General features: G+C 49.6%; 9 protein-coding genes across 9 annotated transcripts; 6 read left to right on the top strand and 3 right to left on the bottom strand.

Annotated features, from left to right (window-relative positions):
* Positions 1 to 653: 653 nt before the first annotated feature.
* Positions 654 to 2,375, top strand: ASPVEDRAFT_23543 (uncharacterized protein; the record flags this gene model as incomplete). The annotated part of the gene is made up of 4 exons (XM_040809558.1): positions 654 to 1,177; positions 1,235 to 1,736; positions 1,798 to 1,949; positions 2,021 to 2,375. 4 exons carry the CDS (start codon positions 654 to 656, stop codon positions 2,373 to 2,375), a joined length of 1,533 nt encoding a protein of 510 aa, XP_040662299.1.
* Positions 2,376 to 3,021: 646 nt separating this feature from the next.
* On the top strand, positions 3,022 to 5,589 carry ASPVEDRAFT_182284 (putative Sin3 complex subunit (Stb2); the record flags this gene model as incomplete). The annotated part of the gene is made up of 1 exon (XM_040808889.1): positions 3,022 to 5,589. One exon carries the CDS (start codon positions 3,022 to 3,024, stop codon positions 5,587 to 5,589), a length of 2,568 nt encoding a protein of 855 aa, XP_040662298.1.
* A 279-nt stretch (positions 5,590 to 5,868) lies between these two features.
* On the bottom strand, positions 5,869 to 6,250 carry ASPVEDRAFT_48707 (Tim10/DDP family zinc finger protein; the record flags this gene model as incomplete). The annotated part of the gene is made up of 2 exons (XM_040814061.1): positions 5,869 to 6,055; positions 6,153 to 6,250. 2 exons carry the CDS (start codon positions 6,248 to 6,250, stop codon positions 5,869 to 5,871), a joined length of 285 nt encoding a protein of 94 aa, XP_040662297.1.
* A 277-nt stretch (positions 6,251 to 6,527) lies between these two features.
* On the top strand, positions 6,528 to 8,748 carry ASPVEDRAFT_35915 (putative lysyl-tRNA synthetase). Its single transcript, XM_040811094.1, has 5 exons — positions 6,528 to 6,644; positions 6,862 to 7,127; positions 7,185 to 7,349; positions 7,405 to 7,830; positions 7,889 to 8,748. Exons 1-5 carry the CDS (start codon positions 6,586 to 6,588, stop codon positions 8,629 to 8,631), a joined length of 1,659 nt encoding a protein of 552 aa, XP_040662296.1. The 5' UTR covers positions 6,528 to 6,585; the 3' UTR covers positions 8,632 to 8,748.
* A 228-nt stretch (positions 8,749 to 8,976) lies between these two features.
* On the top strand, positions 8,977 to 10,193 carry ASPVEDRAFT_182278 (uncharacterized protein; the record flags this gene model as incomplete). The annotated part of the gene is made up of 3 exons (XM_040808888.1): positions 8,977 to 9,040; positions 9,109 to 9,261; positions 9,328 to 10,193. 3 exons carry the CDS (start codon positions 8,977 to 8,979, stop codon positions 10,191 to 10,193), a joined length of 1,083 nt encoding a protein of 360 aa, XP_040662295.1.
* A 280-nt stretch (positions 10,194 to 10,473) lies between these two features.
* On the bottom strand, positions 10,474 to 15,949 carry pxa1 (putative peroxisomal ABC transporter (PXA1); the record flags this gene model as incomplete). Its single annotated transcript, XM_040814060.1, has 6 exons — positions 10,474 to 10,477; positions 10,601 to 12,178; positions 12,313 to 12,317; positions 12,584 to 12,660; positions 12,932 to 13,163; positions 13,499 to 15,949. The coding sequence occupies 6 exons, from the start codon at positions 15,947 to 15,949 to the stop codon at positions 10,474 to 10,476; spliced, it is 4,347 nt and encodes a 1,448-aa protein (XP_040662294.1).
* A 1,830-nt stretch (positions 15,950 to 17,779) lies between these two features.
* Positions 17,780 to 19,724, top strand: psrA (putative general stress response phosphoprotein phosphatase Psr1/2; the record flags this gene model as incomplete). The annotated part of the gene is made up of 5 exons (XM_040809557.1): positions 17,780 to 17,873; positions 17,959 to 19,094; positions 19,152 to 19,301; positions 19,351 to 19,449; positions 19,512 to 19,724. The coding sequence occupies 5 exons, from the start codon at positions 17,780 to 17,782 to the stop codon at positions 19,722 to 19,724; spliced, it is 1,692 nt and encodes a 563-aa protein (XP_040662293.1).
* A 1,186-nt stretch (positions 19,725 to 20,910) lies between these two features.
* Positions 20,911 to 22,302, top strand: ASPVEDRAFT_119931 (putative protein phosphatase PP1 regulatory subunit Sds22; the record flags this gene model as incomplete). The annotated part of the gene is made up of 6 exons (XM_040805753.1): positions 20,911 to 21,046; positions 21,135 to 21,166; positions 21,235 to 21,306; positions 21,379 to 21,675; positions 21,735 to 22,221; positions 22,256 to 22,302. The coding sequence occupies 6 exons, from the start codon at positions 20,911 to 20,913 to the stop codon at positions 22,300 to 22,302; spliced, it is 1,071 nt and encodes a 356-aa protein (XP_040662292.1).
* On the bottom strand, positions 22,278 to 23,765 carry ASPVEDRAFT_146001 (uncharacterized protein). The gene is made up of 2 exons (XM_040808081.1): positions 23,572 to 23,765; positions 22,278 to 23,491 (listed from the first exon to the last, which is right to left on the bottom strand). The coding sequence occupies exons 1-2, from the start codon at positions 23,716 to 23,718 to the stop codon at positions 22,643 to 22,645; spliced, it is 996 nt and encodes a 331-aa protein (XP_040662291.1). The 5' UTR covers positions 23,719 to 23,765; the 3' UTR covers positions 22,278 to 22,642.
* Positions 23,766 to 24,010: the final 245 nt, after the last annotated feature.

Raw genomic sequence — 24,010 nt, 5'->3', positions numbered from 1 at the left:
ATTCCGGACATTGGGTAAGCGGGGATAACATAAATAACATACCGTTAGTCCCAGTTTATCTTTGAAGGCTTGGACAATGGGGCTGCTACTATTGTGGACGGTTCACCGGCATGTCCGCAGCGCGGATGTTCGTAACAAGCAATTCTAACCGCTGCATAACACCTGGACAATATCTGACCCATGTTCAATACGACGGATTAATGCAGAGCACACCCCGACTTAACTCCTTCAGAAGAAGCCGAGTTTGGGGTATCTCCACACCCCGCAATCCGGCATGAGACGATCGCTGGGAGAAGATGAATTAGGCACGGAAAAACTTCGGTGAGGGCAAATAATGCCCAGGAAATCGTCGTATATTAATATTTGGCGCGGTGACGGGGCTAATAGATTCCTTTTTGGGCCTGGAAGTATGCCATCATCGGGCATATCCCCAATCATGGCATTTGCTTGTGAATCAAACCTGGGAGCTTGCAATGTTGAGAATATCCACAGCCAGGGCTATTTTAGCCTCGCGGTATCGGGTTTTTGACTGATACAACGCCAGGGCGTTGCAATACTAAGTATATAAACGCGCGGAGGAGTTCAGCATGGTCGGTATTCAGGAAGCAAGTTTTCCTTCGAGTCAGTCCCTCTTTACAACCTGAACTTAAGCCATGAGACTCTCCATTTTTGTTGCTGCGGTAGTTATTGCCGTCGGGGTCATCGCTTCTCCTCGTAGATATAATAACTCAGATCTCCTAGTTGAGACTACAGTCGGTACCGTCAAAGGAGTAGTCTCAGAGGAGACAGACAACGTCCGCATATTCCGTGGCATCCCATATGCTGAACCGCCGACAGGGGAGCTTCGTTTTCGCCCTCCCTTGAAAAAAGCGCGGGCAACCAAAACCATAGACGCTGCTGAATGGGGTCCCGCTTGTCCACAAATCACATACAAGGAGGACAATATCTACAGCCTATATTTCAAGGGGTTTGCAAAACCTGACGATGTTCCCACGGCTGAAGACTGTCTCCATGTTAATATTTGGGCACCACGCAGCAAAGGCCGAAACGAAGAGTTGAAACCGGTTCTCATTTTCATCCACGGTGGGGGTTATAATGCCGGCGGCAACTCCTTCCCTTACTATGACGGTGGTCGCCTTGTCCAAGATAACCAGGATGTAATATCCGTTTCACTCAAGTATGAGCCCGTTCTTTCTGACTTTTCCCGACATGGAAGCTTACGAGAGTAACGCAGCTACCGCTTGAACGTTTTTGGCTTCCCTTCCGCCGCAGGGTTGAACGGGCGACAACTTAATCCTGGCTTTATGGACCAGCGTCTGGCGATCGAATGGACTCGGGACAACATCCAGGCCTTTGGTGGTGACCCTAAGCGAATGCTTCTTTTCGGCGAATCTGCGGGCGGCGGATCCGTGGACTCGTATACTTACGCCTATGCCGAAGACCCCATCGTGTCTGCCGTAATGCCCATCTCGGGCGTTACTCAAAGCTTCGGCGCGCCTGAAATGGCACCAAGCAACTTCACATTTGTTGCTCAGAAACTCGGCTGCCCATTATCTAAGGATGAAGAGCTCGCTTGTATGCAGAGCAAGCCATGGGAAGACATCGAGGATGTCGTCAACCAATATAATGAGACACAAAACGGCGGAAAGGCTCTAAGCTTCCAACCAACTGTTGATGACCAAAATCTCTTCTCTGATTTCGCTGCACGACTGGCTGCTGGCCGCGTTGCCAAGGTGGTACGTTCAAAAATATCAGCGGCGCACGTAAAATTGATCATGTCGCTAAATGTCTTCACAGCCAGTACTCATTGGTAATTCTGACCGTGAAGGTGCCTCGCTTGCGGCAAACGATCTTGGTCCGGCTGTCAGCGAAACAAACAAGCCATCTGAGCAAGCGATCAGCGCAGTAACAAACGGAGTCTTCAACTGTCCTGCCGCTAATGCCACTGCGTAAGTCTTGTATCCAATACTCTACTCCTCTTCTTATTTGCATTTCCTCACTCTTCTTTTCTTCTCATCAGTGTTCGCGCACAAGCTGGCTTGCCAGTATGGCGCTATCGATATTTTGGAGTGTTCCCTAATTTAAACCCCTTTACCTGGCTTGGAACATGGCATTCTGCGATTCTGCCCACCTTGTTCAACACGGCAGACAGGTACGGCATTGAAAATACCCCAGCACAGGACGAGGCAGCGGCATATCTTCAATCCATTCTTGTGAGCTTTGCGCGAGACCCAGTCCACGGCCTCGCCGAAATGGGTTTCCCAGAGTACGATCCTGCCGGGAATAATCTGGTACAGCTTGTAAAGGGTTGTTCCTGGTGTCGTTCAATGCGAGCACCGGCTATGATGGAGCGTGTTGATAAGTCTTTGATATGATTGGTCGAGGGCCGGTATGAGTTTCGTTGGTTCTTTTAACTCAGATTGAGTTGTGGCTAAATGCTACTAGGCAACCATTTTCCATCACTACAGGATGATTAGCCGTTCTGACAGATGGGAGTGGCGTTATGTCTCGGGTATCGGGCAAGGAGACCAGTTGGGGTTCAAAGGAACGACTCTGTAGCAAGGAGACCGAGTTGACAGTTATACGTAGTACGCAGAAGTCTGAGACTTGAAAGCGATGAGGCCCGGGAGGAGCCGTTGGATTCATGGATTCATGTGCGCGGTGTGGCTGGCACACCGCTTCGGGAGTCCCTCCCGGTCCAGGTGCAGGTGACGTCGCCGCCATGTAAATTCCCCCATTGCTCTTCTTCCAGCTCTAGAACCTGAATGGTATGAGTGTTGCCCAAGCCTTGACACTTGTCGCTTACACTTAAGACTGAGAAGTTTCTCGGTCTTGGATATGTCACGGCTCTTTTCTCTTTCGTGGGCTGTTTCTGGTGGTTTGGGAGGTTTGGTGTTATTCTGAAGCTATCTCTGCGATTCTTTAACCAGCGTCTGTTAATTTCTCTACGCCTTCGCAAACTTACGATGCCTATTATTTGTCCTAAGCGCCCGTATACCACAAATCGTACGGTCACCCACCATGTCATCGACGGCTCCTCCTGGCGCACCAGCCGCCTCTCCCACCACAAATCGCGAAACCACAAGAACCTTCGCTAATGTTGTCGAGAGCCCACCCTCCAAGCCTCAGGGGCCTGAACGACCATCCTTCCGCCCTGGCCACCAAAAGATCGCCTTCACGGATCCTGTTGCGCTGCGGTACCTGGAAGAGGATCCGTCGACTATCGTGCTGCACCGACGTTTAACTCTGGAGGGTTATGAGATATACATTGTTGAGCAGTGGGCATGCTCGAGGATACACCCCACTTTCATCATTACAACATACACAGGGGATACTTCGCATAAAGTAGTCGTTGGCGTGTTAGGTGTTCCTACAGACCAGTCGGCGTGGTCTCCAAGGTTGAAACTGTACTTCAACGCTGTGAAGCGATGCCAGCTACGAGAGAAGGAAACGCCTTTGGGTATAGTCATGGTGACCGATCTGAACTCGTTTCCGTCGGGCCTAACGGTCATACCTGTACCTCATGGCGATGTCATTAAACACCGGGAAGACTTCATTGTAAATGAAAACCTGAAGCGGCTAGGCTGCGCTGGGCGAGCCGGGTTGAAGCTCCAACCCCCAGCAACCGCCACCGTGGCAAAGTTTCATCAACTCTACCGAACGAGCGAAAGAGTTCCCCTCTACAGCGCTGTGATGGAGCTTGTTAAACAATGCCAGATCGCTTTGATGATGTTCCTCAACTTAGCACCAGAATACGTGGACGGGCTACTTTGCGATATCACAGAAACTGCTGTAGGGGATTGGTGGACTGATTTCGGGATGGACTTGTACAACATTGAACCAAGCGATGGGAAACTTGGACCAACTACAGTGGCAGCCTTGCTAGGAACGCTCATGGGAGCTCGCAACCGACTTCATGCATGGGGTGTTCCCGTCGGTAAGGATCCATTTGATATAACCGGCCTCAAGCGCGCGATTGGAAGCTTTCAAAAATCTCAAAAATTGAAACGTACCCGGCGTCTGGACCGGCGTACCTTGGATAGACTACACCGAGTCACTGCCAAGGCAGCAAACGCAGAGGGCTGGACCGATGCTGTCAAATCAACAATGGCCGAGCTCAGTGGTCATGGTGGTGAAATGGTCATGGACATGGTTCGTGGGAAAGAGAAAGGTGGAATTGCTGATATCGAAAATATCGATATTGACAACTTCACCCAGCTAATAACCGGTGAACGGGCAAAATGGTTATGGCGAGGGAAACCGCGCAAAAGTGCCATTGAGTCTAACGGCCCACCAGCTGCAGATATGATGTTCACCACCGACGAACAAGGCGGCTATGTCTGGACCAGTCGCAAGCGCCATTCGCACGAAGACTTGGGTGTGAACCCCTCTTACCAGAAATCAGACCGTTCATGGAAGCAGTCGGACACGGCTGGTTTTCCCGAAGAGAAGGACCAAAACCTCGGCTCAATGGTCAAGAGAGGCGTCAGCGGGAAGGTTTTAGATGCGCGAATAGGATTTGGCAAATTCAAAGACGCGGTCGGGCTACCTGGTCGTCGATCACTTCTACAGAAGACCAAGGATGGCCCGGAAGTTGGTGGCGATGCTGTCCAACTCGCCTTAGCGGATAGTGATGTGGAGGCCGGACCGTTGACGACAATCGAAACAGGTGCTCAGCCCTCGTACGAGGGCGGGCCTTTGCTCGAACCGCGAATTTCAAATGACGCGGAACAAAAGCAGCCGCTGGAACCTACCGGGCAAGCCTCTGAAACAGTGCCGCCGGCAATCACGGTAGACCATGTTGCAACCAACGAGGACACGGACACGTCCCGTAAAGGCTCTGCAGCCCGAACCGACGACGACTTACAGGACTTAGACCGCTTCAAATCGCAATCTACTGAAGCATCGGGCCTTTCGGGCGATCAAGAGAATGTGCCAACAGCCGCATCTTGTGCCATGGCCCTGCGAAGACCACATAGCTGTGACGAATTAAATTATGACAGCGACCTTGACCACAGGAACGAATATTGGCCACGACATTTATCCTTCAGCACCGTTGAGGAGGTCGTCCTAGCCCGGAAGGGACTAGACGATAATAGGATTTTCGAAAAGCCCGACGCATCTCTAGAGGAAGCCATAATCCACGAGGATGTGCTGGCCTCTGATGCACGGATTTCGGCGTACCGAATCCGGGATCTTGAGATGAAAACAGTCCCATGGGTCGAGAATCAAGTGTCTTCGGTTGACAAACTAAACCAAAGACTCTATGAAACACATGAGCAACTCAGCTCAGACTATCTTGAACGATTTGAGTTATATCAACAGGTCCGAGAGAAATCCAGCGACTTACTAGCTGGAGAGCACGCTCAGCTAACAGAACCCATGAGACGAGTTGAAATGCTAGGCGCAAAACTTGACTACGAACTACACGCTCTCGAGTCCAAGGTTGAAGACGTTGAGACCGGACTTGGGGAATTTGAACGACATGTTGACGATATTGAACAGAGAGTCAAATCTCTGGTTCGCGGAGAAGAAGAGAAGCAGAACTACTCGTGGCTGGCCTGGTTATTCAGACTAGGTGGGTGGTAGTGGCCTGAGGACGCTCCATCTGCCTACAACGCTTGACCACGATTATCAACCTTTGTATATAGTGTATTAATTATGATGTACATAGTCTCCAAATAGATCTGAACTCTGAACTTTGCATGGACGGCGACCAACTCTGTCAATACAATTCCATAATCAGGCTCAGGAAACTACAGCAAAACCACGGCGCACTCGGGTGCTGACAATGAGAAGAGAACCAAACAAGTATTTCATTACACAACCAAAGTAAAGTACAAGGTATCAGGTATAAAAGTACACCCTTTACATGCCCATTCCCATACCACCACCCTGTCTTCCAGCAGCCTCGCCCTGCATCTTCTCGCTGACCTTGATGTTGACCTCGAAGAACTTGCCAACGCAGCGGTCAAGGCAGACGGACTCGCCCTTGTTGAGGTCAGCCTCGCGGTAGTCGTTGGGAATGCACTTCTTGGAGCAGGATTCCGTTAAGCTAGAAAGAGCTCGAGTTAGACAAGTATATAAAGACTGCGCGACATATATTTCGCGAGGGTATTTGAACAAGTTAACAAAGGGTGTATTCGACGAACCGGTTGAACATGTCTGAGATCATCTCAACTTCGGTCTCTGCGGCAGCAAGCTTCTGCTCCGAGCTCATCTTGGGGGCGCCGCCAAATAGGAAAGACATGATGACGATGGGTGGATTGGATTGGGATTATGCGAAAACTGTTGAGACGGTCGGCGGTTAATAATTTTTTATTCGCAAAGCTGTAATATGAGGCCGATAAATCTCGAGAATACTCACAGTCAATGGAGAGATTGAATATGATTTGATTCAAAAGGTTTGTTGCAGTGAAATTATGCAGCTCCGACTCTGCGGAAGTTGAGTCGGAAGCTTCGGCTCACCGCCTTCGGGTTTTCTTAAATGCTGCTCAGATCCTTTTCTCGCTCCACAACCTCGAAACAATCTTCACTTTGTTTTTTGCTTTTGCGATGAATACAATAATATAGACCTTCCTTCCAATGCAGTCGATTCGCCCCTGGTGGGCGTCACCGCTGAAGGGAAGGTATTTGTCTTCAAGGTAAGACCATCCTGCATTGTACTTTCTCCCCTGGTCCATCCACTGCAATCGCATGATGAATCAAGACCCTTACAGAACCGCTGCAATCCGACGCCTGGCTTTTCCGGGCTATGAATGCAAACGGAGCTATAGATTCTTGAATCTCTGATATATATCCGTTTGAATATTGTTTTTTGGTCACATTTCTTCCCAAAAGCAATGCTAATCGGATGTTTAGCACAGGTTCATTAATATCACAGGCTACTGCGAGGACTAGGCATTCTCAGGTAACACGCAGGTCTTTGACACCGGGGAGATGGAGCAGTACGGCATCGCCGGAGCATGCGTTCCAACATCGGCTTCAGGAAGTGAAGGAGTCTTGTCCGGACCCGTATCCTCGTTTTGGAACCAGCAGCACTTCCGTCACCTGCTCGGAGTTTCGCTCTCGATACAATCAGTTAGCCAATAATGAAACAGTAGAAGTTGATGCAGTCACTGTAAATGGTACGTCCTGGCCTGAGATGGCTTCGTTATGGTTCTTTGTACTTAGACCGATATTAGGTAGAATCCGTACATATAGACTAGCCGGGAACAAATTGATATTCTTCGATATCGTCCAAGATGGCCATAAAATTCAAATAATGTGCAATCTACGTCAACTCGATGGAGTTGACTCAAGCGCATTCAAGAGGTTCTACCGTCTACTTCGCCGCGGTGATGCTTTCGGTATGTTCCCAATCTCAGACCAGTACGCTCCATAGACTAAACAAGTATACAACAGCTATCACCGGCAGACCACACCGCACAGGGAGAGGAGAGCTCACTGTTCTAGCAACTGAGCTACCTAAACTTCTCTCCCCATGTCTACATGATGTTCCGGTCGATGCGCGGGAGCATGAGAACTCTCCGTACGCGCGCCATGTTCAGTTGCTCGCCGACAAATCTACTGTGGACATCATCAAAGCCAGATCGGCGATCATCCAATACCTTCGTCAGTTCTTCGTGGATCGGTCTTTTATGGAAGTCAGCACCCCGATCCTGAATTCGATCGCCGGCGGTGCGAGTGCTCGTCCTTTCTATACCTCTGCGACGGAATTCCCAGAGCGTCAGCTGTCACTCCGAATTGCGCCGGAGCTGTGGCTGAAGCGTCTAGTGATAGGCGGGTTTGACCGAATATTCGAGATTGGCCCTTCCTTCCGTAATGAGGGTGAGCTTTCCTGTCCTTCATAGGGAGTATTAAACGTAAACTAACTGGTTTCTCGCAGGACTCGATAAAACGCACAATGCCGAATTCACAACGTGCGAGTTTTACCACGCATATTCTAATCTTGAGGACCTGATGTCCACGACAGAAGAGTTACTATCCGGGATGGCGAAACACGTCCAGGAGTTTAATACAAGCGGCACTCTCACGCCAACGAAGGTAGACTTCACCGCACCTTTCCGCCGAATCGACTTTATAACCGGAATTGAGGAAGGAATCGGTCGCAAACTTCCTGATCTCATGGCCGCCGGTGCGGCACAACAAGTCACCCAAATCTTCGAAGACCTCTCTCTCTCGCTCCCGGAGAACCCTACTCTACCCCGTCTCCTTGATGAGCTCTGCAGCATCTACGTCGAACCACAATGCATAAACCCAACATTCATCATCAACCCTCCCGAATGCCTGTCTCCGTTATCGAAGACATTCACCCACCCAACGACAAAACAGCGTGTAGCTGCACGCGGAGAACTCTTTATTGAAGGGCGAGAGGTGGTGAACACCTACGAAGAAGAGAACTCGCCGTTCGAGCAAAGACGCAAGTTTGAAGATCAGCTACAGTACAGCAAAAATGCTAATGAACCGGGGGAGATCGATGAGGAGTACCTTAAAGCGCTGGAATGGGGTCTTCCACCCACCGGTGGTTGGGGATGCGGTATTGATCGTCTTTGCATGCTATTTACTGGTGCGAAGAGGATTACAGATGTTCTGTCCTTTGGCAATCTGCGAAGTGTGACTCGCCGCTGAGGCTGCTGTTTTGTATGATAAACTTGGCCGTGTTCTTGTATTATTGTGTACCATATTCAACTCTTAAGATACCATTGCAATCATTTTGAAGCTCTGCAAATCCACCAAATCTTGACAACGATATATGGTGCCAGGCTATAAAAATCCAGGAGATAACGATAGATTAATGTTCTCCAACTACATAGCAGTCATGCCATGAAGCCGAGAAATAGAGTAGCATCAGCGTGTCGGAGCCGGCCGTGGCAAGCGGGGAGAGAGGGGCCATTGAATTTTATATATTTATTGATCTTTCGCCTTGTTGTCAAGTTTTTTTTTTTTAAAAAAAAGACCAATCCCAGACACAAAATGGCCTCAAATAATATAAAACAGGCTCAGGCCGTGACTGTCAGTCTACAAGAGTTGATCGACGGTCAGTTAATACCCTCTTTTTCACTACTACTGCGGGTTGAACTAGGTACTAATTTTAAAGCCTCGCAGGCACCGTCTCCTTCGACGCACTCACCGAAGCCTTCGGCCCTTCTTCGCTCGGAATAATCGTCGTCAAAGACCTCGCTCCTAAATTCCAACACCTCCGCTCGCAAGTCCTCTCCAATGCCTCTTATCTCGCTGCGCTTTCAAGCGACGAACTCGGTAAATGCCCCCCCGCGCGCAAACTTCAACGCTCTAACTAACCTTTTAACTTCTCCCACAATCCAGAATCCCTCACGTCCGCTGAAGCAAAATACCTAGTCGGCTGGTCCTGCGGCAAAGAAACTTTGCGCTCAGGCCACTTCGACACCCTCAAGGGCTCCTACTACGTCAACTGCGCCTTTTACCAAGACCCCTCTCTCCAGAACGCGCCGGCGGCCGGATACCCCGACTTCTCCGAATATACGGCACCGAACGTCTGGCCAGATGCTGGGAAGCTGCCAACGTTCCGCAGCGGATTAGAGGAGCTGTGCACGCTTATTATTGATACCGCGGTACTTGTTGCTAGGGCTTGCGATCGCTATGCCGAAGCAAATATTGAGGGTTATACCGGCGGGTATCTGGAGAAGGTTGTTAGGGGGAGTTTGACGACAAAGGCGAGGTTATTGCATTATTTTCCTACACCTGATACGGAAGGCGCCAACGCAGGCGCCGATGAGGAAGATGGCGATGATGACTGGTGCGCGACGCACCTTGACCACGGGTGTTTAACTGGTCTCACGTCTGCGATGTTCATTGATGAAGATGCGCATTCGCCCGCGTCCTCATCGCCGTCCGAGAATCTGCCTGAACTCTCAGCATCGCCAGATCCGAAAGCCGGGTTGTATATCCAGTCCCGGACGGGTGAGGTTGTCAAGGTGAATATTCCCAAGGACTGCCTGGCGTTCCAGACGGGGGAGGCGCTGCAACTCATTACGAAGGGCAATTTCCGAGCCGTGCCGCATTTTGTGAAGGGGGCGAAGGTTCCGAAGGGGAAGGGGCAGATTGCGAGGAATACGCTGGCTGTGTTCACACAGCCGAACCTGGGGGAGGAAGTCGAGGCCGGGAAGACATTTGCGGATTTCGCGAAGGAGGTGGTTGAGAGGACGTATTAGACTGGCGATGATTGTGGAGGCTTCGTTCTCTTGGCTTAGGTCGATGTTGGGATCTACTTGTATTGGGATAGATACAGGCCCATCGACAATAATGATGTCAAGATTCGTGTATGTGTGGCATATGTCAAGAATTCGAAACCAATGAGCCTACGGCCCAAGCTGCCAGCTTCGATTAGAGAAATCTAATAATACATCTGCGCCCGCTAAGATCCGGTATATGTCCAGTCATATCAGCATTCATGGACGCCGATAATGATGAGATTAGTTATTGGCTTCAAAATCAACTCTGGGAACCATGTCTAGGCCGTTTAGAGCTCGGCGTAGTCCCAGGAACATAGTCGCCGCCTTCTGATTCCTCGGTGCCACCGCGGAGTTCTTCCATGCGTGTTGTGAAATCCTCTTCAGACTCACTATCTTCGCTCTCGTTCCCGTTCCCGTTCACTGCTTCGCTGCGCGCTACTTCTCCCGTAGTATCCTCATCCGCAGAACTAACCGGGTTGCTGGTGTCCACAGCCCCAAGCCCAACACTAACGAGCTTACTTGTCTTGCCCACCTCCGCAAGACTTGAGATACGCGGTTGTGTAGACGGCCGCCCGAGTTCGCCTGGTTGTTTTGCGGCCCGCAGATCAGCTTGTGTTGCGGTACCGTCAACAATTTTGAGGTTCGCCCTCCACATCTTCACGTCGCGTGTTTCGCTATAATGGCCGACATCTTCGCCGTTTAGGGAGTCAATGGCAAGTGTCTGCGTCCTGAAGTCGCCCCAAAACCACTTCTTTCCTTCTGGAATACGTTCGTCTACCTGCCGCGAATATTGTCTTGTACGGATGACTCCTTGCAAGTCGTAACTTAGTGACATGGAGTCAAATAATAGCTTCATGGCATCTGGTTCGTAGCAGCGGCCGAGGACCATGTCCTGAGAGACATCCACAAGTGACCCGTAATGAAGCTCGTACCACTTGCCATACCCGCCCATTCCGGCGCTGTTGAAAACGTCCATTACCTCGTGCGATGTGAGAGCTCGGGCCGGTTGTCCATTGTTCGATGTTTGTGCTCGTTCAATATCAGGTGTGTAGAGTCTTCCTGATATGCGGACCTGGTACTTCTCTGCGAGTTGCTTAGATCTGGGATCTTCATCGCACTGAATGAGCTCAAGACGGATTTCCTTGACCACCATAACATCTACCACATGTGAGTTCTGTATGCTTTCTTCTACCCTGTAACCCTTTGGCTTCAGACGAACCGCATCTCCAAGAACAATAAATTCGGCTCCGAGAAAGATACCACGGGAATATATCGACGCATTTGGCCATTCACCCCGGAAGCGATACTTATCAACAAGGCTGAATGACGACATGACAGTCATGGCGTTTTCAATAGAAGGGTGAAGCTTTTCGCGAGGTGTGCCCTGCAGGAAAAGCTCAAAGGCGTTGAAAGGCTTAACACATTTCAGGGAAACGTAGCTATAATGTAGTGAGTAGCTCTTGTCGGAGCCGTTGGGGTCAGGAAGTGTTTCAACACGAAATCCGGAGTAGTTCAATCCCCATTTCTTCTGAGTCCCTTCTACAAGATCGGTGAGAGCCGTTTCTTCTGTCGGTATCTGGCCAACAACTCCGGCACGCCATTGTGGTTTCTCACCCCATTGGCCGTCAGTTGGGGAGTAAATCTGTAGGCTTCGCGTTTTTTCGTTCCAGAGAAGTTCTCCCTGGAATTCAGGAGTCCAGAGCACGATCTCCCCGAGGCGAGGAAGATATGAAGGGCGTACGTCCAGTGTTTCCAGATACTCCTCAAGCACGGGTCTCTCAGCTCTCCAGTCCATACTCACTGGCTCTGAAATGTCTTTATCAACACTTCCAGCGAGTTTCAATCGTACGACGGCAGATTTATAAACATCCGGAGTGCCCTCGCTGTCAACAATGGTAGTCGCTGGCCTTCCTAGAGCTCGTCCTGATCTTCCTAGAGGCTGTTCTAGTCCTCTGAGAGACGGTCTACCACGAGGTCTCCCAGGTGGTCTTCCTGGTGGTTTTCCAGATGGCGTTTGGCTTGGAGTCCCCGGGGTTCCTGGTGGCCTCCCTGGTGGCCTCCCAGTCCCAGGGGGCCTGCCGCGCCGAGCTCCTGTGACAATGCCTAGACAATATTTTCAGTAAAAGTCAAATAAGTCTCATTGGTTTTTGCATCCAAACCTTTTTGCCTTTTCTCTAATTTGGCGCAAAGCTCACAGGGGCACTTATTTGTGCCTCCTGTCATTAAATAGTAGAAATGGGGAAAGAAAGTTATCGTAGAAGAGAAGTATTGGCCAATTGGATGTCCCCAAAGGAACCTATCGCGCTACAATTCGAATATGACGGATTAATCAATGGCCGCGGCTGATTCCAGAGTCTCAGATTACTTACAATGCTAGGATTTGTCCCCCGCGGCCTATCGAAAATCACATAGCCATCTGGTAACTCATCGATTATGTATGTTACGCCTGGGACGAATGGCTGTCAGTGTCTCCAAGAAACACATAAGGCAAGATTTGAGGGAAAAAAAAAAAAAAAAGCAGACTGCAAAACAGGGAGTATTGTAACAACTGTTTACTTGACTTGTAGAAGCTCGGAAAACGGGCAATAAACAAATAATCCTAGAAGGACGGGGATTCACCATAACAGCGCGGTAAGCGCGGTAAATAAGAGCTAACAAAATAGCAAAATGCCTGATAAAAATCCAAAGGTCAAAAAAAAATCACAAAACCGGCTCACCTGCTTCATGGGCACCAATCTTCCTTAACCACAAATCCGCCAGCTTCTGTCGATATGAAGTATCGTCAGGTCTCCCGAACCTCTCTTCGGTAGGCCATTGCGCTGGATCGCCATCGCTGAACGATCGATCAATTGGAATAACTACGAAATTAGAGTCCTCGTCTTCTGACTCTTGCTGGGTGGAATCCTGTTTTGGAGGCTCTGAGATATTAACTGCGGGTTCGAGAGGGGCCTGTGTTGGGTGATCTAAAGGATGGGAATACATAGTTTCCCTATTCTTGGAACCCTTTTGTCATTCTTATAGCAAGGAAGAGAATAAATAGAATAGAAAAATAAAATAAGACGTGGTGTATTTTTTAGGTCCTGTTGTAGGGAGATTTAATCAAGAAAGTGAAGCTTGTCAGGCCAAAATCCACGGCACGTGATCTCGTCAGCGCATGGGGGCATAGAATAAGTATACTAGATGTGAATAGTATTAAGAAAATAAATAGAGACATGTTATGAATATTCTAAAACGCTAGACAATACAAGAGACAAATAAAACCACATGCTCTATTTGCCAGCTACTTCGACCTCCTCACTCTCCGTTGTCATGGGATTCTCTTCGTATGGAGGGGGCGCAAGCTCTCCATTATCAACCCAGACCTTCTGAAGCTCGTCATCAATTTCCTCCCGGCGTTTCTTCCATTCGTCCACCTTGTCGAGACGTTTGCGAATCTCCTGGAGTTCCTTTTCGACACCCAGCTTCTCCTTGGCAGTTCCGATCCTTTCAAACTCCCATTGCTCGCCGTCCGAACCAACGCCGATGGTAAGGTTGTAAGTATGATACTTCTTGAGCGAGGCTCGTGTTGAAATAGTGATAACAGTGATTCCGCGCTCCTTAGCTTGTTCGTACAGCAGACCTTCGACATCAGAGGAAACAGCCGAAGTTCCTTCGTCAAGGAACGCATAACGAGGCTCGTGGTAGAATATACGCGCCATTGCCATCCTTTGTTTCTCGCCTCCGCTCAAAACATCCTTCCACTCTTTGCGAGAGTTCCATCCACCTTCACGAGAAGGAAGATAGCCAAGGTGGGCATCCTCCAGGATTTTCTGGAGGGCGGAGTCCGATACACCTGCGTCTCGCATGTCAATCTCCGTGTGAGGATATATCACCTGGTCTCGCAGAGTCCCGACGCTCAGATACGGTCGTTGAGGGAGAAACATGATTCCGTCTAGCCCGAACCCACGCGGACGGCTAACAAGACCACGGTAAACAGGCCATAGTCCAGCAACAATACGAGCAATCGCAGATTTACCCACCCCGTTAGGGCCAGAGATGAGGAGATGGTCTCCAGAATGCACAACAAATGACAGTGATTCTACAAGCTCATCCCCACCTCGAGGATAAAGAGATGGCGCAACAACAGGGACTTGCTCAAGGCGTACACCATCAAACCCATTGTGGATTGTTCCTTGGATATCTTCAAGCGAGAACAGCTCTGAATGAGCACCAGGCGGCGGATAATAAGCATTTGCATGCACCCTATGTAGGGTGGAAATAAGGCTATACACTCGTGAAGTGTAGCCAGCCAGTTCGGAAATATCTTTGATGCTGTACATCATTCGACCACCAGCGTCAGCCAAAGATAGCATCAGTCTTTTATTCGTAATGAATTCCTTCATGCGACCTCGTTCTCGGCCAGACGCCTCGGGTGAGTCCGCCAATTCCATCGCGCCGCCTAAACCACCCCACGCAGGAAGAAAAACCGGTAGGGATGTGACCAAGTATCCAAACGCGGACCAGGAATACTTCAGAATCACGTCCTCAAGCATATTGTAGCGAATCTTTAGGCTGTATATTCCCTCCATCCATCGTTGGAGTTCCTTAAAGCTTCTGGTGAGGAACACACGCTCGGTATCAGCTCCACCGTAGAAAGAGATTTCCTCGGCGTTAGCGAGCAATCTGGAATGTAAGCCCCTAAAATCGCCTTCCTTTTTGCCCTCTACAGCTTTCAGCTTTCCGAAGGGTGGGGAGAGCTTTCGAAGGACGACGGCGGTGCTGAAGTATCCCGTGAGGATCCCACTAAGAGCTAACGGCCCCAGGGAGCGGTATAATTGGTAGTTGAAGACAAAGAGGTCCACCAAAGGTTTTCCCATGGAAGAGTAGAGTGCGGCGGCAGCCGAGCAAAACTGAGTAAGATCTTGAGTAATGAATTGATCAGGGTCTTGACCGATACTACCGTCAAGGTTCATCACCTTATAGTAGTTGTTATCGGCCGTTAGGTATAGATCGTGAATATATCTTGTGAGTCGAGTCCGGAACGCGATGGACACCTTTGACTGAAGAAACTTGATCATAGCATTGGTGTATGATGCAAGGGTGCCGATGCCGCACCATTTGAGGATACCCCAAGTGAAGGCCCTTCCTTTCCCAGCGACGAGGTCCCTAACAATCTCACCATCAAGCCGTGCGATCAACAACGACAAGTACGTGCGTAGTAGCAGAAAAACTCCATGGCTCATGAGAAGTCCGGTTTCTTTGCTACCCCAACGCGGTACCATGATACTCCCGAGGCTCAAGAATTGGTGAAGGAATGCGAGATTCAATCCGGGCTTGGTTGTTGGCGGTGGTATTCGACCGAGCGGATCTTCGTCATCCATGCGAGCAGAAGCCGGCGGGTTTAAGAAGAGTCTTCGATGTGCGTCGAAAGTCGTGGGTTTCGTCGGGTATATTTTGACCTTGGAGGTCATAGAGTCCTTGTAAGGCACGTATATGGTGCGAGATCCATCCTTTCCCCTAATCCCAGAGTTCCGGCGTAGTAATCGTTTGCCACGAGCACGTTCCTTCGCTCTCTCTCGGAACAAGTTGTAGCCCCCATATCCACTCCCAATAATCGAAAGGAGAAGCGCAATCGTCGCGACAATCCTAGTGGTCTTCGATGAACGCTTAAACTTGTCCCGGAACAGATTGGCGTAGTGGCTGTATAGCGTCACAAGAGGATCCTGGCTTTGCCGAAGCGTTGACTGGGCGGCCATTGTGTCCTCCCCCGGGCATGGAAACCCTTCTTATTTCCTGCCCCTTGAATCGACAATTCTAAGGCAAGCCGTTGATGGCCATGGGGCCGTGAGCATCTGTAAGGACGCTATCAAGCGATGAAAGTCCGTGCTAGGGGCACCCGAAAACAACGGATAAGTAATCCAGAGCTGAGACGGTGATTAAGAAGTTGGCAGATGTCAAGCCAGCAAGTCACATTACTGAAGATGACGAGCGTCATGGAGTGTGAGTTCCTTGCATGTGAACGACCTCGGGCCCGGGTGTGGAGAGTGGCGAGGCGCCCACCTCTCACGTGCTGGTTCCCCAGATTGAAGAGCTGCTTGGAGATGAACAATATTTAAGTGAATACAAGTGTGTTATTTCCCAGAGCTTTATTTCGTTGAATTAACCATCATTAGTAGACCGAAACTGTCAATTTATCCCCGCGTCAGCTTTGGCAAAGGGAAGAACTCCCCATCAATTGGGCTGCACGGCGACACCGTACGTACACATGTGCAACGCACATCCTTATGAGTTTTTTATGCAAGAGTTGGATGCTGGCCACTACGGTGTAGCCGGGGACAACCTTGAAGGGTCAACTGCCCATGCAGGATGGCTGAGGTGCAACTCAGGGAAGGAAAAGAAAGCAATTCAGGCTATCTTGCCTCACAACCAATGAGAAACTTTGAATAAGATCGCTTTTCTCAGAAATGGATCTACTTTGAGAAATCACACCTCCCTGTTCGCCGGCGGCTATCTCGACGATGTGATTTGGCCGACCCCAGCTTTCCCCCCAACCACGACACGACAGTGCGACACATTCCGCGTTTCTATTGCTCAGCCCTGCATTGCTGGTCCAGACCGGAGCTTCCAAGTTCAGGATGGTGGTGATTATTTCCCTTTTCCCGCTGCTGAAGCCCTCGTCCGTCGTTTACCCCTTTCCCATCCGCCACGAGCTGTCAGCCTCCTCCAAACTCCCACCACTCCCATCCCCTCATCCCCGACTCGCCTAGGAAAATATGGTGCCGATCGACCTGGCATCCTGTCCTCTTGTGCCGGTCATTCTCGGCCTTGCTTGCCTCCCCTGTTGTAACTTGTAAGCCTGCACTCGGCACGAATAATAATGCCACTTGGCCGGGGGTTGCTCATGCGATTACCCTTCTTCAACTAAGTGGATGACCCTAGCGCACCACACCTCTCCATCCATCACATTATTACTATTCTTATTATAGGATTACTTGGTGGTATTGTAATAATTCTCCCACCATATTTCAGAGCGTATTTGTTCCTCCGCAAACGCACCACTCATGTTGCGCGGTCGAAGAGGTACACCTGGAGAGCGCCACGTGACGGACTCGCAGATCTCCAATCCATCTGTGCTTAACCCTTGGACATCCTCCTGTGAGTATCCTTTCGAAGCAAACCTGCCTAGCCATATACATGTTTTACCGTCGCTTGTCGTACAACAACGAGGAATTTGGAGGGTGCTTTGCGGCAACTCGAGCAGTTCAACTCCGGGAAGTGCTGCGCATTATTGAGGGCGGTGGTGGTCCGGGCCAAGAAGAGCTGCTGCTAGCCTGCTCTGCTCAGCCTTAGGTAACCCAACTCACCCACGGACGGCCTGCTTGCCTCCTCCCATCCGTTCTCCCCATCATTCAGGACCGCTGAATCCAGGAGGCGTCCCTTTTCGCACCTGCTGAACCGCCATTCTCTCGGCGGAACCCTGGTGGTCATCTTGTGCGTGCTTTCCGACGTCTTGCTTCCGCGCCCCAAGTCCTTGTTTCCTCCCGAATCCTATCCTCTCGTCGGTATCTTTCCCCCCGTTGCCCCCAATGTTCGGCGGAAGCCCAGAACGAAGTCCGCCCCCGTCGACTTCAAAGAGCGCAGAGGCACCAATGCCTATCGCGACGGGCTCCCTCGCGTCAGGTACGTTTGTTATATCTCGGTTTATCGTCTAACCATTGATTATCCTCTGTCGCGTCGATTCTAACATCTTGTTTTCCCCGTTTAGGTAATGAATCGCCGCCTGAAGGCCGATCTGCGACTACAGACAACTCGGCTCCCTCGACTCAACCCAACATTTCTGAACAAACTCAATCGCCATCCGCCGCCCCTCAACCTTCTGAAGTGGCGCCATCCGCCCCCCCTGCCGATGCTCCGAAGAAACATCGACTCTTGGCCCTACCATCGCGAACGTCTTTGAAAGCAGACAGGCCATCGACTTCAGATAGAACCCAAGATGGACCGCATGACGGGTCCGAGAACACACTTCGTGGCTCGCGGAGAAGTCTTTTAAGGGGTCGAAGAGATAGAAGTAGGGGGAGCAGCATGAGGTCTCGAGAACAGAACCCTGAAGAACCCAGCTCGGAGGAGAATAACAAGACTGTCAGTCCCGATGTGCACGATCCAGCAAAATCAGAAAAACCGCCCAAAACCTCACGCAAACTTTTTGCGTTCCTGAGCTGCTGCTCGTCTTCCGATGTCGACCCCGAGGACGGGTCTATTCCCCCGAAGAAGACTACCAGACGACCATCAGTTCTACAAACCCAGCCAACACCAGAAAAGGCAGATGTCAATGCGGCCGATTCAAGTACAGCCGAGTCAAAGGCACCGAGCTTTTTCAAAGATGAAAAACCCAATATGGGTGTGGCCTCTGATAAACCAAACCCACAGCTGGATGAAGAGCGGATAGTGAGCGTTGGGGAGCAAAGTTCACAGTTTGACGGAACAAAATCAGCGACGACTATACCCGAATCTACTCAAGATACTTCTCCATCGAAATTGTATAATGGAACCTCGCCTTCGGACGCACAGCCATCTATCCAATCCGGCGCTGTCCAGACAGAGCCCACAGTGTCCGAAAAATCTGGTACTATCAAGGCGGAGGAAAATGCGCCAGAAGGCCGCAAGACGGAGGAGTCTGCGATATCTGCCCCAGCCGCGACGACTGAGGAAGACACAAAGCAAGTTCCACGCGAGGAAGAGGCAATGAGGTTACCTCCTCCTCCACCGCTAGGAAAGCAACCGGAAACGTCCGTCCAAGAGAAAGCCCAGCAGTGGCTATTACCTCCAGCCCTGCCCCATTTACAGGGTCGAAAATGCCTAGTTTTGGACCTCGATGAGACATTGGTGCACAGTAGCTTCAAGGTCATACTACCCGCCGCACTGCCCTTTAAGGCCCTGAGCTGACAAGATAACTCGCAGGTCCTTGAACGCGCCGACTTCACCATACCCGTGGAGATCGAAGGGCAGTACCATAACATTTACGTGATCAAACGGCCTGGCGTTGATCAATTCATGAAGCGAGTCGGAGAGCTGTATGAAGTGGTCGTATTTACGGCTTCAGTCTCAAAGGTAAGTTATCGCCACCGTACTCAGCTGTATAGTTGCTAAGTTTGCTCAGTATGGTGATCCTCTATTGGACCAGCTGGACATTCATGGTGTCGTGCACCACAGACTATTCCGTGAGAGCTGTTACAACCATCAGGGTAACTACGTCAAGGTAAGCACAGACGGTTCACTTATTCCATATCTGTGAGACCAGATTTTGATTTTGTATTATAGGACCTCTCCCAAGTTGGCCGTGACCTCCAAGAGACAATCATCATCGATAACTCTCCGACATCCTATATATTTCACCCTCAACATGCGATACCCATCAGTAGCTGGTTCTCTGACGCTCACGATAACGAGCTCCTCGATCTTATCCCCGTCCTCGAAGACCTCGCCGGCTCGCAGGTGAGAGACGTTAGTCTGGTTCTCGACATTACGCTATGACATCTGTAAAAATACTGCGCGTACGGACTCAAAAAACATCTGGATTTCCCTTCGTTTGATTTCATACCATCCCTCTATCCTGACAAACCGCACGGAGCTGATAATTTCTTCCTACAATCTCACCCTGCCTACACGCATTGGGAGCTTCAGCGCAACCACTTTCAAAACTCTCAAGGCGGCTAGAAGAGTCGCCTGGCTATATATGATGGCGTGCATTTTCTATCTCTTTTCTTAACAGCCCTGTTCATGTACACGCTCCTAGCGAGCCGATACCTTTCCTCATTTCTGTTTTATTTTATCGATCCCCAAAGAAGTTTACCCCCTTTTGCGTTGCATTTTCGCAGGCGTCCGTCTTGGCTATCAGCTAAGTATTTTTTTTTTTTTTTTTTTTTTTTTTTTTTTTTGCTGATCTCATGTATACGCTGTTCAATTTACATTCCCTTATGTTTGGCTTCTTTCTCCTTATAACAGTCTTTTACCCCTTTTGTTTAACCAATGCCCCGAGAGGGCTCGACTTGACATCTCACCGAGTTCCTTTACTAGCCTTTGAATCTTTGAGATCTCTCCACACCCGCAACAGACCCTATGTCATCTTGTTGGCCATGATTTTCATTTCTCCTTGATCTTGATTTTGGAGACTTCACGAGCGAGTAGCATCTGCATCCATGTCTCCATACCCATGTCACAGTTTCTGGTACCTTTTATAGTCTCTCATAAACCCAGATTTCTCGATTATTGGTGGCTTGCAATGTATATGTACCATGGTGGCGCGCGCTGTACATAGGAGCGTTCATCATTTGCAATACAGCTTTAAGTGTCTTGTCGATGTAAAAAAAAAAAAAAAAAAAGGTGAGTAGAAAATCAGCGCAGCTTGCAATTTATTTCATCCTTTCTGCAAAAGTAGTCATAGTGAATACAAACCACACTCCAGAGCCAAGCATGACGGCGGTGGCTCCACGCGCCTGGTCTTTCCGCCTTTCGAGGACTTTCCTTTCCCCATCGCCTCCGCGTTACCCCAAAGCTTGTTTAAAGAAAAAGTGTTTGCCTTGCTCTTCTTTCGAGTATATATTCGTCTTACCTTGAAACCTCACCAGTCGGCCAGCCAAAACGCCTCTAAATTCCGCTACCTCACCTCGCATTCATTCACATCACCCCACCGACCCCTCATCCGCGGAACCACACGACCATGAAAGACAGCAAAGGCTGGGATGGGAAGCTACGCGTTGAACCCAAAGCAACGATAACGAACCCCGAGGCCTTAGAGGATCCAGATTACTCGGACGAGGACGCACCGCCCGTGGAGGAGATCAATGCCGATGAGGGTGAGTTCACAATCACAGCACGTCGCTTTCCATGACGAAGGATTAGTTGCAAGCAAATCCCAGTACTGACTCATGCCTCCCCCCCCAGATCTGTTAGAAGATGAGGATAAAGATGTCGAGGTATATATTCATTGAGATTAGGGAGTTGCGACCTGGAAGTCTTGAAATGCTCACAAGGCACCTACTAGGATATCGACCTCGTACATTGTCGCATAAGCTCCGTTCCAGCTTTGCGGTTGGAGCGGTTTTCGAAGCTACAGGTGAGATTATAGCGTACACACTTTACCTCGCTTTTTGGGGACGTTATATGCTAATTAACCGCGTTGGAATAGCGATTATGTTTGCGTCAGAACCAAATATCGCGGATCGAATTACCCTCGAGTCTCGGCCACACGCTAGGCGAACTGGACCTTTATGACAATCTTATATCGCATCTTAAGGGGCTCGATGACTTTGGGAACCTGACAAGCTTAGATCTGAGCTTTAATAAGCTGAAGCATATCAAAAACATCTCGCACCTGGTCAAGCTGAAGGAGCTCTTTTTCGTACAGAATAGAATCTCGAAGATTGAAGGGCTTGAGGGCTTAACGGAAATAAAGAACTTAGAATTGGGAGCTAATAGGATTCGGGTAAGTTACTTGGTCGGAGTTCATGAGGTCCGGTGAAATGATCTAACATTGATCCCAAGGAAATTGAGAATCTCGAAACTCTAAGTGCCCTAGAGGAGCTATGGCTGGGGAAGAATAAGATTACAGAGATGAAGAATCTTGATGCGCTCTCGAACCTTCGCATCCTCTCCATTCAATCGAATAGACTCACAAGCCTCAATGGCCTTTCGTCTCTCAAGAACCTGGAAGAACTATACGTGTCTCACAACGCTATTACAGACCTCGCTGGGTTAGAATCAAATACCAAGCTTAGCGTTCTGGACTTTACGAATAATCAGGTCTCGAAGCTTGAACATCTCTCCCACCTGAAGGACCTGGAGGAGCTATGGGCATCTAACAACCAACTCTCCAACTTCAACGAGGTAGAACGGGAGTTGAAAGATAAAGAGAACCTGAAGACAGTATACTTTGAAGGGAATCCCCTACAGACCAACGGACCGGTGGTATACCGGAATAAGGTGCGGTTAGCCATACCGCAGATCATGCAAATTGACGCCAGTAAGTTCTGTCATGCAGCGGGGACAGGTCAGTTCACTAACAGCATTACAGCGTTTGTACGAATTGCTTGATGATTGCTGTCAAGAATAATGTCTGATGCCTCGAATATGATGGGTGTTGCCTCGAAGGCGAACACTTCTGTAACATTGTGATGGATTATAATACCAATGTGTTTCACCTTCATCTAAACCCAGACTAAGTTGCCCTGGTAGATTGCGAGTCCCATTCCTGGAGCGAGCAGTGCCTCTCGGGCCAGTAGGTAGCGGAATAACGTAGGCATATGAGTAGTAGGGTTGGAGCACCATTATCACACCTGGCGCGAAGCGTTCCTTTGCTTCTTTGCTTCCTGGATCGGCAATTCGCCCAGAACGCAACCCTGGGGTTTTTATGGTCGTTGAGAATCGTATAGCACATACCGTTCCGACCATTTTCACCCAGTCGTCTGTCCTATTATCTCTTCCTGTCCCTTCTCTTCTCGCCATTTCCTCGTCCTTTCCTCGTTCGCCTTCTTCTTCTCCATTTTCCTAACCCCCCTAAGCCTCCTCTCGATTAATTCTTGGCGGGTCTCAGCTTGCTTTTGTTTCTTATCCCATTTCTCCGTCTGCTCAATCTGCCTCTCCAATTCCGCTATCTCCTCGATTTTGTCCTCTTGTGGCCCCTGAACCTCAATGTCCATCTGTAACTCCTCTATCTTCTTAACCAACTCCGGTATTGCCACCTCCGCCTCCCCTTTTCTCTGCCAAACATCTCTCTGTTTCCATAGCCCGAACAACGATCCGCCTCCCATCGCACTCGCTGCATCATACGAAGCCTTTGATAAATTCGGAGGCTGACCTGTCTTTCTCGCTGTTGAACAATCCGCCAGCCCCTTCAAATTTTTATCCAGAATGTCCACAAGACCTTTATAGACAGGACTCCGCACATACGGGTTAAATGTCCCAAAGAAAGGGTTCCTCTTCGCTGCTGACACATGGTCCACCTTGGATTCTGTGATGGAGCACCGTATCATTGTTCGCGGGTGTCGAAGCGAGGTTCCTGGTCGAGGTTTAAGGTCTTGTAGGGGTGTTTCGTCGGCGTCGGTTTCGGCGGCGGCGTTGGCACTGTCACCGGTATTCGCATGGTTTGTAGAGTTCGATTTTTCGATACCGCGGAGGTCAATGAGGAGAGGGGATGAACTTATTGCGGCCTGCGCGGCTTGCGGGGAGTCGAAGGTTACGTTTATTGTGTTCACGTTTGGAGCGCCTGATATGCCGAAATCGCCTTCTCTTGACGGGTTCAACTAGAAATCCACCAGTCAGATATAAAATCTATTTATTAATCATAGCATGCTGCGGAGGAGCACTCGGGGGCGAAACATACTCTGTTGTTGCGGAAGCTAACGACTTCGCCGAATTTCTGGAGCGCGGCGAGGATGAGTTTCGATTCTTCCAGATTGCGGGAGCATGGCTGGGTTTTTATGTATATTGAGCGGGCTTGAATTTGTGCGAGGTTCGAAAAGAACGACATCCTCTTTTTTTACTTTCCGCCGCAGCGGTGTGGATTGATAGGGAGAGAGGAAATAAAGAGAGAAGATGTTGATCGCGGAAGTTTTGCGGAGTTGAATGGGATCGCGGAAGTTGGGGTCTTGGCATGGCAGCGGTCGAGAACTACGCTGGCTAAGATTCGTTGCACGGACTTGTTTTTGATCTAGTCTTTAGTATATCGAATTTGAAGGATTCTACTTGAGTTTATCTACGCTCAGTAGTCATTATGGTTATTCTGGAAGCATGATTGATGTTGTTATAAACTAGCAGTAAGT

The sequence above is a fragment of the Aspergillus versicolor genome, assembly GCF_001890125.1.
Source record: "Aspergillus versicolor CBS 583.65 unplaced genomic scaffold ASPVEscaffold_1, whole genome shotgun sequence".
Lineage (NCBI taxonomy): Eukaryota > Fungi > Ascomycota > Eurotiomycetes > Eurotiales > Aspergillaceae > Aspergillus > Aspergillus versicolor.
Note: the sequence above shows the minus strand (reverse complement) of the source record. Positions and strands in the feature narration are given on the sequence as shown.

Excerpts from the sequence above, each read along its gene's own strand:
- ASPVEDRAFT_146001 (XM_040808081.1), bottom strand. The coding sequence starts at position 23,718 with ATGTCGTTCTTTTCGAACCTCGCACAAATTCAAGCCCGCTCAATATAC. Across the intron at positions 23,492-23,571 it reads TTAGCTTCCGCAACAACAGA|TTGAACCCGTCAAGAGAAGG; the intron begins GTATGTTTCGCC and ends GTGGATTTCTAG.
- ASPVEDRAFT_35915 (XM_040811094.1), top strand. The coding sequence starts at position 6,586 with ATGCAGTCGATTCGCCCCTGGTGGGCGTCACCGCTGAAGGGAAGGTAT. Across the intron at positions 7,128-7,184 it reads TGATGCAGTCACTGTAAATG|GTAGAATCCGTACATATAGA; the intron begins GTACGTCCTGGC and ends GACCGATATTAG. Across the intron at positions 7,831-7,888 it reads CCCTTCCTTCCGTAATGAGG|GACTCGATAAAACGCACAAT; the intron begins GTGAGCTTTCCT and ends GGTTTCTCGCAG.